The 16,606-nt window shown below is 35.2% G+C and overlaps 1 protein-coding gene across 1 annotated transcript; it reads left to right on the top strand.

The window, feature by feature from the left end:
- The first annotated feature begins 2,582 nt into the window (after positions 1-2,582).
- LOC120135340 (transcription factor MYB61-like) lies at positions 2,583-4,499 on the top strand. Its single transcript, XM_039151617.1, has 3 exons — positions 2,583-2,922; positions 3,025-3,154; positions 3,248-4,499. Exons 1-3 carry the CDS (start codon positions 2,790-2,792, stop codon positions 4,179-4,181), a joined length of 1,197 nt encoding a protein of 398 aa, XP_039007548.1. The 5' UTR covers positions 2,583-2,789; the 3' UTR covers positions 4,182-4,499.
- The last annotated feature ends 12,107 nt before the right edge of the window (positions 4,500-16,606 follow it).

Below are 16,606 nucleotides of genomic sequence, written 5' to 3'. Positions count from 1 at the left end.
CCCGCCCCTTGAGCTTGGTTCTACATTGTTTTGCGGTGGCAATATACGGTGTTGGTCGTTTATTACTGCCATTCCCTTCGCCTATGCAAATCTGGATCGGAGCTCGATTGATCTCCGTGCCGATCGCTATCTAAATTCTCTCATTTTGTTTAATTTCATCTTTTGGTATTGCAGAGTATTATTTTTATCTACTCAGATATCGTGCGGTATGTTACAGAGAGTGTCGGGAATCATCTTCCCCATTATCAAAGCAGGAGTTGGGCAGATGTGTTTACCGGCCATGGTTCCTGCAATAGAGCTCCTCCGCTTGTAAAGTAAGGCAAGAAAAATATATTCATATAATAATCTATATAGAGAACAAGATAATTAACATTTTGGACTATTAGAAATTTACAATCCAACCCAATTGATCCAATCCTATATCCTTTAGAAGTATAAATAACAAAAAAACTAAAAATATAATTATAATATCATGAATCTAAAAGGAAGAATCTCATATAAGTTGATATGTTCGCTATAATACTATTTGTGTTGTGTTAGACAATGAATGACCTAATTAACATGTCGATAAATATGGTGATCATTAATAATCAACCCAAATAAAAAGAATTATTTGAAAAAATAAATAAATAATCACGAATAATTTTCAAATAGTTAGACTCAATTATCATCTCATCATATCATAAATTTTCTAATCACAAATATATTTCTAATAGATCAAAGATCCTAAAACAAAACTCGTAAAATCTTTAACAAAAAAGACATGTTTCGCAAAATATTATGCCAAATATCAATGGTAATTTCGGCCTTTAAGGGAATTGGGTGTTTTTGGTATGATTTGGGAAATTTGGCTGTACAGAAATGAAGTTAGGTTCAAGGGGAGTTTTTTCAGTGGAACAAATTTTTAATATAGTCATGATCCAGATAGGGGTTTGGGCAAACATTTAATGGTCGACGCTGATTCCGGACGTTCAAGATTTTGTGCGAAGTCCTTAGTCCATCATTCTTGGCGTGTGTTGATAGTGAATTTATGGTGTTATGCATTGTCTTGTTGTTGTGTTTTAGGAGGTTTGGTCAATCCGGATTCCGCTGCTGTTCTGATGCATTCCATTGGTACTGTGTTTGCATTAGATCAGTATTTGCTTTCGATTTTGTTCTGATTACTTATAGATGCTTGGTTTGTATTGGTGATAATATCAGTTGGGTTGTGGATTGGTGAAGGGTTGGGTTGTAGATTGGTGAACTTATGGTGTTATGCTGTTGTGTTTTAGCATGTTTGGTGAATATGGTTTCCACTGTTGTTCTGATGTATCCCATTGGTGCTGTGTTTGAGTTAGATCAGCATTTGGCTTCTATTTTGTTCTAATTACTATTAGTTGATTGGTCTGTATTGGTATTAGTATGAGTTGGTTTGTGGATTCGGGTATGTCTTGTATGATGTAATAGCTTTACTTGTATAAGATCCTTTCCACCTCAAGGTATACTTTTTTTCTTCTATTTAGGGTTAGGGAGGTTTTTTTTAATGAGGTCCTTTAGGTGGTGAACTTTGTAATTGGTTATAATACAAAGTACCATCTTTAAAAAAAAATCAATGGTAATTGTATGATTCGAATTAAAATTAGAGTTAAAATAATAATAAAATTACTCCTTTGGAATCATAGTCGACATACTCCACTCCTTGTTGTAAAAAGTGAAACAAACATCAGTAATTATATTATTATTTTAACTCTAAATTTAATTCGAATCATAAAATTACCATTAAATTTATTTTAATTTATTAAAATTAGGCTCAAATTAATAGAATATATAAGTAAAAGTGATCAAATGTGTAATTATACCAACTTATTAACTACCATGTCAGCAATTCCGTTAAATGTTAACGACAAGTGGCTTGATTGAATGCACTTAAATAGTTAGTTACCTGATTGACAAAAATTTAAAAATAGTGGTCAAAATGAAAAGGAACTATAGTTAGGTGGTCACTGATACAATTTACCCAAAAAAGATCATATAAAATAATATAATTAATAATTTGTTTTAAATAATGTAACTTTCAATTTTTAATTAATTTTTAATTATATTCTTTAGAATTTTAAATTTTTATAAATTAAATTAATGGTTCTCATCGTTAGTGGTGTTCAACAGTACTCATCGAGTGTGGTAGACTCATCATTTATTTTATCATTTAGATTAATCAATAGTTTCTCGTATTAAATATTAATAATATTGAATAATTTGCAAAATCTCTTTTGACAATTGATAATACATATAATTTATTGTATATAAGTAAATGTTTGAACTCAAATCTCTTTTAGAATAATAATAATTTTTTAATACAAAAGATATTCAAATGTATTAGATGTTAGAATATATATATACATATATATATATATATATATATATATATATATGTTAGAAATTAAGATGTATGATATGTGGTAATTTCAATATTCAAACATCCGTTACTTTTGTAATAAACAATAAATAAAATTGAAGATGATGTGGGGGAGGGAAACTATAGTTAATGAATGCGACTTTTCTTTCATTGAGAGTCTCCTCTTATATTAATTCGACACCTTTTCTCAGTTGCTACTTCACTTCCTAGGCCTCCACCCCTCTCTCTCTCTCTCTCTCGCAGTTCTTTTTTTTTTCTTACCAAAGCATTTAAAAGAGCACTGTTGAGAAACCAGACTCCTAGTCATTTGCTGACAACATCTCACCTAGGACTCAGCGAAGGTTGCTGTTTTAGGAAAGTTTTCTTCCTCATTGCGATTTGGTCTGGTCTACAAATGGGGCGACACTCTTGTTGTTACAAACAGAAGCTAAGGAAAGGTCTTTGGTCTCCGGAAGAAGACGAGAAGCTCTTAAGGCATATCACCAAATACGGCCATGGCTGCTGGAGCTCTGTCCCTAAACAAGCTGGTAACTTTTTTTTTCCGAACATCATCCTTAATTTACCCATTTTTTCATGTCGATTTCTTCTTTAAATCATTAACTTCCCCGAATTATTGACGAAAATTGCAGGCCTGCAGAGGTGTGGAAAGAGCTGCAGATTAAGGTGGATTAATTATTTGAGGCCTGATTTAAAGAGAGGTGCATTCTCTCAGGAAGAAGAAAATCTCATAATTGAACTTCATGCAGTTTTGGGTAACAGGTATTTTTTTTTTCCTTTTTTGGTTATTTGATTTTATAAATTATTCTGCAGGTTTATTTAACATTCTTTGCTTTGTTTTGGTTCGATTCTCAGGTGGTCCCAAATTGCTGCACAACTGCCAGGAAGAACCGACAATGAAATTAAGAATCTATGGAACTCTTGCTTGAAGAAGAAGCTTAGGCAGAGGGGCATTGATCCTACCACTCACAAACCACTCTCCGAGGTTGAAAATGGGGAGGACAATAAGAGTAAACAGCACACCAACAGTAAGGACATGGCGGCTTCAGACAATCCGAAGGCCGGAACGTCGGTTACGTTACACGGCTACCGACAGGAAACGGAAGGCTCTCCCAGCTCCAAGACAATGAACATCAGCAACAACAATGGAAACAACCACACCAACGACCAGCAGCCATCTGATTTGGAGGGGCATCTACCGGTTCAACAATTGAACTATGTGTCCAATCCCAGGCTCTCGAACCAAATTCTCTGGTTTAATCAAACTAGGCCAGCCTTCCATATCGATTCCGAATTTCCATCGGCCACGATGACCACTTTTCTCCCGTTCCTCTCTGCTCCGATGGGGTTCGAGCCTTCTGTTGTCACTGTAAATGGTTCTCACTATTGGGAAACCGGTACGGCCTCGGCCAACAACAGCAGCAGCAACAGCACCGAGCTACAAAGCAACAGTTCGTTCTACGACAACAATAGCTCGTCTTGGGGATTACCAGATTGCAGCACACCAGAGAAAGAAGCTCCTCCAAACCCAATTCATCTAATGGAAAGTCAAGCTGATGAAATCAAATGGGCCGAGTATCTTAATAACCCATTGTTAATGGCGGCTGCTTTGCAGAACCAAACTCCACAATCCATGTACAACATCGACATCAAATCCGAAACAGATTTCCTCACTAATAATTCATCAAACACCATGTGGCCTCATAATCAACAGCAAGAAGAACCTATAACAAATCCCAGTATGTGTGCTAAGGATATCCAGAGACTTACAACAGCTTATGATCCATGAAAGTGGGGGAAGTACTTGAATTGAATTAATGCAACTCTCTCACATATCAGGTGTGCATCACAGAATTTTCTTTTCTTTTTCTGGTCTTTTATTGTCGTGTATATAGGTCTGATACAAAGATTAATTATCAGCTCTGAGTATATGTGAGCAAATCACTCTTGTTTTTAGCTTCTTTTGTTGCGTTTGTGGGGTAGAATTCTGCAGAATAAGGTGTCTTTTAGTCTGCTTTGCCTCTTTGCAAATGGCCATATGTGAGGTTTGGAATGTTGGAATTCTATATGTAAACAACTGTTGATAAAAAGGCGGAAGAAGAAGGATATATATATATATATATATATGGTTCATCCATGGCCATGGGGCTCTAAGCATTCATATCTTTGATATTTGAACCACAGTTTGCTTTAAAAATTGAAAAGTGTTATTAATTCAACAGCACGTGAAAGTTATTTTGTCAGCACTTTTTTTAATTTCAGTTCCCACACTCAAAATTGCTTGTCTCTGTCTATCGTTGTTTAGAGGACACAAAGAAATCGTTATCCCTTTACAAAAGCTTTATCACATTAATTTCAGACTTTTTTACTAAAATCATTTAGTTTTTTATTTAAAAAGATTAATGATAAATTTGTTCACGAGTAGAAAGAAGATTCGGCCCGGCATGATGGGCTGGGCTTTAAAATTCAATTATTTTTTAAAAAAATAATGATAAATTGATATTTGGTCAATGCCTAAATTTGTCATTATATATTATTTAATTATTATTTAGCATCATACTTTTAAATCGATGATAAGATTATTCCTATATTTTAACCCTATGTGACAGAACTTTTATTGAGTACATTACAAATCAAAGCAATAAACAAGTTCAAATTCAAAGAAAAATTGGAGAGAAATCAATCATGCAGTGATTGGACAGCAGCCACTTGCCGAAATGTAATTGGCTTGGACACATTCAGCTCGGTGTTTGGTATGATTTTTAGAGGTCGGAATAATACATTTCTTTTGTTTGGTATTTCAGTTGATTGAATCATAGACCTCTTGTCAAGCACAGTCCCATCTTTTATGATGTTAAAAATAAATAAAGCATGCTAAGGCCCAAGGCCAATGCCGAATGCCGTTCTCTGGCTATTCATTCAATCAGAGATTCATACAAAATAAAGTGATAGAGAAGGAGCTAACACTGATTCCATTGGTGAGCATATGTATCCGGGGGGAAAGGAAATTAAAACTCGAATCAGATTGTTATTCTACTGTCCATGTTTTAACTTCCCAAGGTGAAATTTCAATAGAGGTCTCAAGAATCTACCACATTTTAATTAGGACTGATTGTCGGCTTGGCTCAATTGTCTAGCGGGCCTTTGGATGGGTATGATGTGGTTTTGTATATGAATCCAATTACACATTCATATGGGCTTAAGCATACAAGACCGTCGTTTTACCCTCGCCATTACCAACAAAGTTGGCTTCAAATCAAAGCCTAAAAAATATAATAAAATAACATAAAAGAAAGGAGACTGGTCAAGGATCAACGGCCGGTGAGTGGCCGTGTTAACCAGATTATTATTATTTATCCAAAAAATATATATTTTAAGGTAAAAAACTAAAATGGTTGGATAAAAGAAACAATTAAATTTTAAACCAAAATTTTAAACATAAAAAGGAAAATCAACAGCTTCGTGCTAATTGTAGCGTTGGGTACATGTTGGCGAGGCCACGTGCCAAGATATGGACCTTCACCCATTTTGGAGTCATGATGGGCCCACCTGATTCTTGGAAAACCCGAAAATCCGCCTTTGGTCCAATAAGAAGGGGTTGTCGTTTTGAAGATAATAACGACATAAAACGCGGACAGCTGGCTCCGTAGACGTGGCTAGATTGTATCAAAATCAAACACAATTATGGCGTGCCTAATGCCTGCCAAACACCCCCACAATTAAGCTTATCCGTTACTCGAAATTGCCCCTTTGTTTTGTCCTTGTCGGCGAGCTTTCGTGGTCAGTCTTTGGATCTTCTTTGAGGGTAATATTTGGATTTTACATGCGGATACGTTTGAATTAACCCATTTTTAAAAAATTAGCGTCGGCTTACTCCCAAACTATATCGAATTCAACTTATAATGCAAGGTAATAATTTTTAAAGGCTAATATGTCCCTATATAAAATACTATACAGCTAGGGAGGAAGAACGGAGAAAACAATGATTGAATCATCTAGGGATAGGTTCATTTTGGCAAGAAAGTTGGCTGCAACATTTGTTTCTCTGTAGATTTTCTAAAAATCGACGTACCAGACCTTGGAGTAAAAAACAACAATCGCTCGTACTAGAGCAAAAGGACTTGAGCTGACGGAGGGATAATAAGCGGTGGGCATCTTCATTATCAGTGTGCACGATCAGACGTTCGAAGCCATGTTCCCAAGCTAGCTTTAGCCCTTCATAAATTCACCAAAGCTCAGCTTTGAAAACTGATGAGTTACCAATTTGCTTGTTGAAAGCTAGGAGGGTTGTACTTGAGGAATCACAAAACAAGCCCCCCACAGATCCACAATTATTCAGGATTGAGACGACAACATCTGTATTTAAACAAATCCAACCATGTCTGGGTGGCTACCATTGGACGTTGAGATTTGTTGTAGGCAGAGCTGGGATCAAAGTGCCTCGTAAAGCTTGATTGTTGAGATAGTGTCGACTCCATTTGGTACTGATCCGCATAATGGTATTGGAATCAATATGTTGTCCTTGAAAAACATAAGAGTTTTAAGCTTTCCAAAGCTGCCACACAGTGGTTGAGAATATTATATTCCAAGGACCATTTATTTCAACACACAAAGTGGAAGTTTGTGTAAGACCTGAGATTCTGGTGCAACCAATTCTTAAGGGAAATGTTGTAAAATTGAGTACGAGGGTATTTACTTAGCAAGCAGTTCCAAATGGTCTGAGCGACATGACATTCTCAAAGAATGTGGAGGAGAGTTTCAGCTGGTGCATGGTAGATTGAACAAGAAAGTCAATGGCTTAAACCTCGGTTACACCGATTGTAGTTCGTGAGTGCCCCCCGTCTTTCATTGCTAGCCAAAGAAAACCGCAGATTCGTTCAGGGACACTCAATTTCCATATTAAACTCCAGCAGGGGTCTTTTAAATCCCAATGGGAACTATCAAGTGACACAAAAGCACTCTTCACTAAAAATACGCCTATTGGAGTCTTCCTACCAGTAACAAAAGTCAGCTCATGAAGAAGGGCACGGTGGTTCAATGTTCTGCAGACGAGGAAAGTTGGTCGTGGGAAGCAGTAGATGGAGTTTATCCCAATCCCATGAGCCATCGGGGTTGGCCATTTCATTTACCAGTAAAGTATCATCAATAGTAGCAGTTGAGAGTGCACGGTGGTTCAATGTCGCAGAATAATGCCACCAAACCAAGTCATATTTTTAATGTTCATTTTTTCAGTTCTCAAACTTTTTATTGCTACTATAAAAGTGATAGTATCAAATGATCTCAAATTATGAAATGTCAAATTATCAAAATCAAAATTCATAGAGTGCAAGTAAGGTGTATCCAATCAATACTTAGTTAAATTAGAAAAAATATTCATACTCAATTAATGATTTTCCATGTTGTAGCAATCATCCTAAAGCTAATGTTGGAGATTCCAACTTATTCAATTTCCTAAAACTATGTTGGAGCATTCCAACTTATTTCCTAAAATGTTGGAACCATTACCAACTTTTCCAACTTATTCAATATATACTTTTTTTCTTTCTTTGTTTTTTCTCTCTTTTTTTTATATGATTGCTATAGCATCTAATAAAGATATGGGATTTAAAGTTAAAAAATTTCTATTTTTTCTAAGTATTGAGAACATACACCTATTGTGTAAAAGGGTTTCTAGGGATCCTAATCTTAACAAGTATCTAAAACATTCCCGTGACACTTCACAACTAATTTTTCATCACCGAGCATCATAAAAAAATCATTAAAAAAATTTCATTAATATAGCAGCATTATACATACAACATTATATATGCAATATCCTAAATGCTCTAAACAATATGAATAACAATACACACATCAAAGAAACAAATATAATATGATAAATGCAAATATGAACAACATAAATGAATGACAGTATGACACAATATAAACAACAAAGATGGACAAAACACCCCAAACCTAAGATGTGCATTGTCCTCAATGCATGTAACAAGAAAATAATAGAAATTTGAATAAAAGTAAATGTGAGAAGGGAAGTAATACTCCCCTAGCGAGTATTTCTTGGGCCTAGAAAAGTTGGGTGAGTCTGTTTTACTGATGTCTTATCTTTCGGTTGCATTTTGTTTTTCTAGCTGGCAGATGATGCTATAACAATGATTGTTTGTAACTCTAGTTGATGTTGTTAAGTAAAGATAACATTGTGATGGATGATGGTGCGATGATCAATGTGGAAGCACGACTTAAAATGAGAAGAAAAATAAAACTAATAAAATAACAAAATGAAATAAATAAAATAAAATAAAATAAAAAATTAAACTAATCGGGCTTGAGTTCATAAAACCAAATTGAGGTAATGTGTTTGGGTATATTTCCACCATAGTGTTTCATCATGTGCTCATTAAACATGCTCCAACATTCATCTAAGTGTGTGTGTTTTGTTCTTTCGATGAAGCCAACAACATAACATTCAACATTGTCATTGCATTGCAAAATATTAAATGTAATATGCTGGTCATTTAGCCACATTGTGAGTTCCCCCTTATGGACTTCAATCAATGTTTGTGCTATAATAAGGAAATGCCTGCCTAGTATTATTGGCACATCCTTGTCAGCTACACAGTCCAATACAATAAAGTCTGCTGGAAAATGAATTTGTCCACTTGTACAAGTACATTGTCTATTTTTCCAAGATGGCCAATGGATTGGTAAACAAATTGTAATGTAATAGTTGTGCGTATTGCTTCAATCCCAAATTTTCTGAAAATAGACAAAGACATTAGATTAATGCTGGAAGCCAAATCACACAATGTTGTAGCAATGAATTGATTGCCAATAATGTAAGAAATAGTAAATCTCCCTGGATCTTTCAACTTCGGTGGTAATATTATCTTGACCATGACGCTACACCCTTCAGTGAGTGCAACGGTTTTGAACTCGCCAACGCTATATTTCTTTGAGAGCATTTTTTTATGAATTTGGAATAGTTTGATATTTGTTCTAATACATGGATCAGTTGGATGTTGATCCTTAATTCCTTTAGTGCATTAAGAGACTACTTGAATTGTTGGTCCTCCTTGGTCTTTTAGAATCTTTAGGGAAATGAAGGTGGTGGCTTTCCTTTATGTTACAGTAGCAATTGTGGCGGCATGGCAGCTGGCAGTGTTGTTGGTATTACTGGTGGAAATGTCCAAGAAGTACTACACTGGCCTGCATCATTTGTTGTGACATCAATGTTGGGTAGCTCAATCTCTACTTCCAGCTCATTGTCTTTTGAATTATTGTTTAGGCCTCTTATCATCTTTCTTTTTTAGCTAATCATTCTTCCTAAGTTGGAGTCTACTTCTAGTTGTGATGGTTTCATAATGCTGGTTACAAGCAACTTCAATGTCATTTGGCAATGCTCTTTGCTATTTGATGTTCAACGTATTGGCAAATTGGTCAACTTGATTCTCCAATGCTCTCAACAATGTTAATTGGCTTTAAATGTGTTATATCAGTAAATACTCGAGTGATAATGATGCTAAATCATGGTTAAAAGTTTTCCATTGATAGCTTTGTTAGTTGTAGCATTGTTGTGGTTGTATTGTTTTTGATGATGCGTCTGCTGACATGGAAACATCGGTTGTTGCTGCATGTATTGTTGTTGCGAATGATATTGTGGTTATGTACTCTCAAAATATGGATACAATACTGCATTAGGTTCAACTACATTATGACTTCCCTATGAAAGATCAAAATGATTCTCGAACTTCGGATTGTAGGTGTTATCATTGTCATTCCAATTGTAGTTCATCATGAAATGCACTGAATCTTTAGGTTATTGTATCTTCATTATTATCTCAGTCAATGTTGTGATTTGTGAAGCCATTGAGTTCAGCACATCATTTTCCATAGCTGCAACAATGCATCTCCCTGGCATCATCCTTGTGTTAGGATATTGGTATTAATTGTTGGAGATCATCTCAAGGATGTTGTAGGCTTCATTGTAAGACTTGTCCAATAATGCTCCATTGGCAGAGGCATCTACAACCATTCGGGTTTGCATGTTAAGACCATTGTAGAATATCTCTATTTATGTCAAATACTAAAAACCATGCATCGAACATTTACGCAGTAATTTTTTAAATCACTCATATGCTTCGTACAAGCTCTCATCCTCTAATTGCTTGAAAGATGTGATGTCGTTTTCAAATTAACATTCGTGCTGAGCAGATTGAAACACAACAAATTTTTTGTGCCAACTCATTCCTTGATGCTATAACATCAGGCAACAGCAAGTTAAGCCATGTTCTAGCATTGTACAGAGCAAATAAAATTTTATCTTCAGTGCTTTTACGGGCACTCCCTGATGTACAAAAGAATCACACACTTCCATGAATCCTCGCAAGTGCACTCGAGGGTCCTTAGTGTGCATCCCACTATATTGGCCAGTAAACTCTAGCACTTGGAACATCATAGGCTTTAGTTTGAAATGGGAAACATAGATGGCAGTCCTCACGATGCTATGATATAGATCATACAATGTCAGCACAATATGTTCTTGGATTGGCCTGTTGCAGTCAACGATGTTGTAGCAATGTTACGACATTGGATCATTTAGTAAATGTAGAACACAATATTGAGCCATGTTTGGTTATTGTGTTGAAATTGATGTCCTGGATGTTGCTGCGTGGCATGCACCAACAACGCTATGCTAAAAAAATTACCTACAAAAAGAAAATAAATAAAGTTAGTAAAGACAAAAGAAAAACAATTCTATATATTAAGGCAATTTGTCTTTTTTGTGTCTGATCGTGAATGAGTCATTTGTCTTTCTGTTACTATCAAGGTAATTTCAATGCTAAATTTATTTTTAAAAAATGTTTTTATTATTATAGAATGGCATATATATATATATATATATATAATATATATATATATATATTATATATATATATATATATATATATATATATTAAATAGGATGTCATCAAATAAAAAAGATCATCGTAATATCCCACTAAAATTATAATATATATGATTACTCATTGACCAGAAAACTGGTGTAGAGGTAAGTTTTTTAATTTTATTTTTCTCATTTAATTATTTTTATATAATTTGAATTTCAATTAAATTTTGATTAGAAATGTATATTTTGTTTTAGTTCAAATGGTTACCCTTTTTGAATTACGAAACGAGGCCTTGCATCCCACCTGACTTGAGTGGGTAAAATTGAATGTATGGTTAGAGGTTGTGCCTTTTATTTGTTATGTTATTTTTGAGTGGTATCTGATTGAACGTGTGCTTCGTCAATATGTATAACATCAATAGACAGGGCAAGAAAGAGGTTAATTAGTTGGTGAAGCATAAAGATTGATTAGCAATGTGTGAGAAACAACATCAACACTTGCCCCATCAAGAGTATATATTAGAAACTGGTATCGTGGTTTCATATGACTATATTGAATGGTTCAATGCAAACGGGAAACCATTCTTATTTTCAGAGGGAGCACGAGGGGGTAATTTATCGCCGTAAAGGAAAATGTCCACCGTCACAACATCATCGTCCCCCACTTGTGGATCAAAAGAATAAGCATCCAGGCCATACTTAGTTATGCCACCGGAACCATCACATCAGCAACCATCACATCCCTAGCCCACAAGTTCAAATACCACTGCCCCACTTTCAGATGACACCACCCCACTTTCAGATGCCACCACATCTGTTTCAAATGTCATATCCATCGATTCAGATGCCTCTACTTCATGGCTACGTACAAAGCCCACTGGATTTTATGACACCCTTTGACGGATATTATATGACTATGCTTATGCATCCGGTATTTACTTCACAATATGACTCAAATTCCAAATGACAGATGATAAACCCATAATGGATCAAGTCAATGACTACGAGAATCTGGTGGCCAACATCATTGTTGAAGGAATGCAATTGTGTGAAGTACTCCAAGCCAATGTCCTTATCGTAAAGCTTCCCAAGTCCTGGTCCGACTATCGTAACTCTCTCAAGCATAAGAAGAGAGATATTTCACTTGAGAAATTGGTGGGCCATATGAAAATCGAGGAGGCTAATTGTCTAAAGGATAAGGTTACAAGTTCCTTTAGAAATATATCTTTTAAATCTAACTTGGTTGAATTTGGTGGTGTCTCATGGTCTACGTTCAAAAAGGCTGTGAAATGAGTTTTAAATCTAACTTGGTTGAATTTGGTGGTGTCTCATGGTCTACGTTCAAAAAGGCTGTGAAATGAGAGAATCTGAACAAAAAGATGAAACCTCATAAGGACGCCAATATCAAGAAACTGGAAAAAGCCAAAGCTGATGGAAAGATGCTCAATTGTTATGTTTACAGTCTAGCCGATCACAAAGCCTATCAATGCTAAAGTCGTTCAGACCGTCAGAATGACAACAAGCCAAAAATACATGTTGGGGAGAAAGATGATGAATTCATTGTTGCGGTGGTTTTCGCAGTCAACCTGGTGGAGAACAGTTCTAAGTGGATGGTTAATACTGACACTTCCAAACACTTCTACGCAAGAAATGATTTTTTCACCGAGTTTGACGATGAAAACAGAGGTGAACGAGTGTACATGGGGAACTCTAACAGTTCTGAAGTGCTGGGTAAATGAATGTTTTATTCAAACCGACTTCCAATAAAACTTTAGCCTTAAATAATGTTTTGTATGTACATGCCTTGCGTAGAAATTTAATAAGTGGTGAGCTTCTGAATAAGGTAGACATTAAGTTAGTTTTTTAGGTATATAAACTTGTACTTTCTTGAAACAGTGATTGTAGGGAAAGATTTTTTAAACGGGGTTTATTTGTCATTGAAACTCAATTTAATGAGAGTAAAACTCCCATTTTCACTTATATTGTTGAATCAGTTGATATGTGGAATGCTAGATTAAGACACGTTAACATTCATGCTTTAAAGAAATTGATGAAAATGATTGTTATACATAAACTAGACATAACTAGCTTTAACAAATTTGAAATTTGTGTAGAAGCCAAGCATGCTAAACATTACATTAAAACTGTTTCTAAGAGAAATACTAAATTGTTAGAACTCATTCATATTGATCTAACAGATTTTAGAAACACTGAAAGTAAATAAGGAAAACACTATTATATAACATTTGTATATGATTACTCGATATACACAAAGGATACGAATCGAATTTCTTAAAAGAGTTGTGTGAGAAGAATCACATAATTCACGAAACTTCAGCCTCTTATTTTTCTCAACAAAATGGTATAGCCAAAAAGAAAAATAGAACTTTAAAAGTGATGATGAACTCATTGTTGATAAGTGTTGAATTATTTGATAACATATGGGGGACATCATTCTATCAGTAAATCATATCTTAAACCAAGTACCTCAGAAGAAGTTAGATTCTACTCTATACAAGATATGGAAATGATACACTCTAAATGTATAATACCTGAAAGTGTGGGGGTGTCTGGCTAAAATGGAATTGATGGATTTTAAGAAGTTCACCATCAGACCTAAAACCTTTGATGCAGTGTTCATAGGGTATGCTACAAACAGCCTCGCATACATATTTATGTTTCTACAGGACTATTCTATTTGTAAGTAGAGAGATTTCGCTTTCTTCAAAGATTCTATCCCCTTAAAAAACCTAAACTGAATGAAGAAACACAAATATAAAACATTCCATCCACTTCTTCTAGTGTATATGCTAGGTCTACTCAAGAAATTGAATTCAAACCTAGAAGAATTAAAAGACAAAGAACTGAAACCTCTTTTCGACCAAATTTCATAACTTTATTTATTTATGAGATAAATGATTTAGATTATCTTTCTGATCCTATAGATTAAATATTTATGTTAGATTAGGATCCTAAGACTTATGAGGAAACTATACGATATATCGATGCTAGTTTATGGAAAAACGCTATTAATTATGAAATAGAATCATTAATGTCTAATCATATTTGGGATTTGGTTGACTTGCCTAGGTGATTTAGAACTATCAACAACAAATGGGTCTTTCGGAAGAAACTGAGGTGTTGAAAACATTTTTGATATTTCGATATAACAAATTAAGTTAAATGAATTTTAAGATTTCACAAATGATTTTACAAATTCGATTCAATTAACCGAATATCAAATTATTACTCCAAGTTTTTTCAAGATCAATTAATCCTTACTAAATGTGTAAAATTGTGATTTGTACTTAAACTATTTTTGAAACAATTTTCACAAAGTATTTTGAACCAAAAACAAGCCTTAAATCAGTTATTCAAAGGCATGCACCGATGCATCAGTCCATGCATCGATGCATCGATGAATTAATTGAACATCGAATGCATTCCATGCACCGATGCACTCTCCATGCATCGATGCACTCTGAATTTTTTCAAAACATCGAATGCATTTGATGCATCGATGCACAAGCCATGCATCGATGCATCAGGCTATTTCTCAAACATCGAATGCATTTCATGCATCGATGCACACTTGGTGCACCGATGCATCAAGTGTTCTAACGGTCAAAATATTTGAATTTTACACGAATGCACCGATGCATACTTGATCATGCATCGATGCATGAGACGCTCCACCTAGAAAAATTAATTGTTTTCACACTTAAACGGCTCTATTATCCCCACTAATTATCACCAACGTTCAGAATTGATTCAAGGGGTATTTAAACAAGTTTTGGAGCCATTGATCAATAATAAGAAACATCAATCAACTAGAATCAAGAGAGAATCAAAGAGAAAGCATCAAACCTCAAGTTTGAGTATTTCAAGCCTATTTTTCATCCAATATTCATTTGCTTTCAAGAACACTTTTGTACTCAATTGTATTATCCTTGAGTGTTCTTTTCTTTGTTCTAGAATTGTGCAAACATCTTACCTTGTGAGGTTTTCTTGTAAGTTTGCAAATTTGTAATCTTCTCTTTGGGAAAAAGAGTGTTCTCAAGAGTTGGGGTATACTCTTGAGGGATTTTGTAAGGTTATCTCTTTGGCCTCAAAAGAAAGAACAAATTAGTGAATTTGTTGGAAAATCCTTAGTGTGGATAGCTAAGGTAGTGGACGTAGACTTTGTTTGAGAAAGTCGAACCACTGTAAATCGCTGTACAATTACTTTAAATTTTCTGCAAAAGCTTCCACGAAATTTTTAATTGCCAATTCACCCCCCTCTTGGCCGATTCCATAGATCGATTAACTCAACAATTGGTATCAGAGCCTCACTCATTTGAAGGTTTAATCGCCTCTTGAGTCGATTCGGGAAGAGTTACATCGATTACCAAGTCATCAATGGCCTCCACTTCAAATTACGACTCCGGTCTTGATTCGATGCCCGTCAACAAGCCTCTTTTCTTCAATGGAGCTAATTACGCCTATTGGAAGAATAGAATGATGTACTTCATTCAAGCAAGTGACATGGGAGCATGGAATGCCGTAGAAGAAGGATACATCAAGCCTATCACTCATCCAAGGTTGTGGAGTGAAGGAGAGACAAGAATGTTCCAGCTCAACTCCAAAGCCATCCATATTATTTTTTGTGCTCTTGGACCAGATGAATACGGAAGAGTTTCATTGTGTACAACTGCCAAAGAAATATGGGACAAGCTTCAAGTCACACATGAAGGTACATATGAGGTAAAGAAATCAAAAATTAGTATTCTAACGCATAGCTATGAAAATTTCAGGATGAAACCAAATGAAGACATCAAAGCTATGACGGATAGATTTTCAATGATTTTCAATGGTCTCAAATCATATGGAGAGATCATCTCAAATGAAAAGCTTGTGAGGAAGTTAGTCTACTCCCTCCCAAAATCATGGCAATCAAAGAAGACGGCAATCATCGAGTCTAAGGACCTATCGTCCTTAACTCTTGAAGAACTTATTGGTTCACTCCTCACTCATGAGATGATGCTCGAAGATGAGGTGGACCTTGATAAAGTTGAAGAGACACCAAAGGAAAAGGAGAAGAAAAAATATTGGAGTTGCTCTCAAATCCACAAAAAGAGAGTGATTCTAATAATGATGATGATGACGAGGAAATGGCATTGTTTGCCAAACGGTTCAAAAAAATGATGAGACCTTACCAAGGAAGAAAATTCAAACGAAACGAAGGCCTCAAAAATGAACCAAAAGAGAAGGACCCAATCATTTGCTATGAATGCAAAAAGCCGGGGCATGTCAAATATGATTGCCCACAATTGAAGAAAAAGGGTCAATCA

Source organism: Hibiscus syriacus, unplaced genomic scaffold (assembly GCF_006381635.1).
Source record: "Hibiscus syriacus cultivar Baekdansim isolate YM2019G1 unplaced genomic scaffold, ASM638163v2 tig00110607_pilon, whole genome shotgun sequence".
NCBI classification, from domain to species: Eukaryota; Viridiplantae; Streptophyta; class Magnoliopsida; order Malvales; family Malvaceae; genus Hibiscus; species Hibiscus syriacus.
The sequence above is the reverse complement of the archived record's forward strand: the minus strand, read 5'-3'. Positions and strand labels throughout refer to the sequence as shown.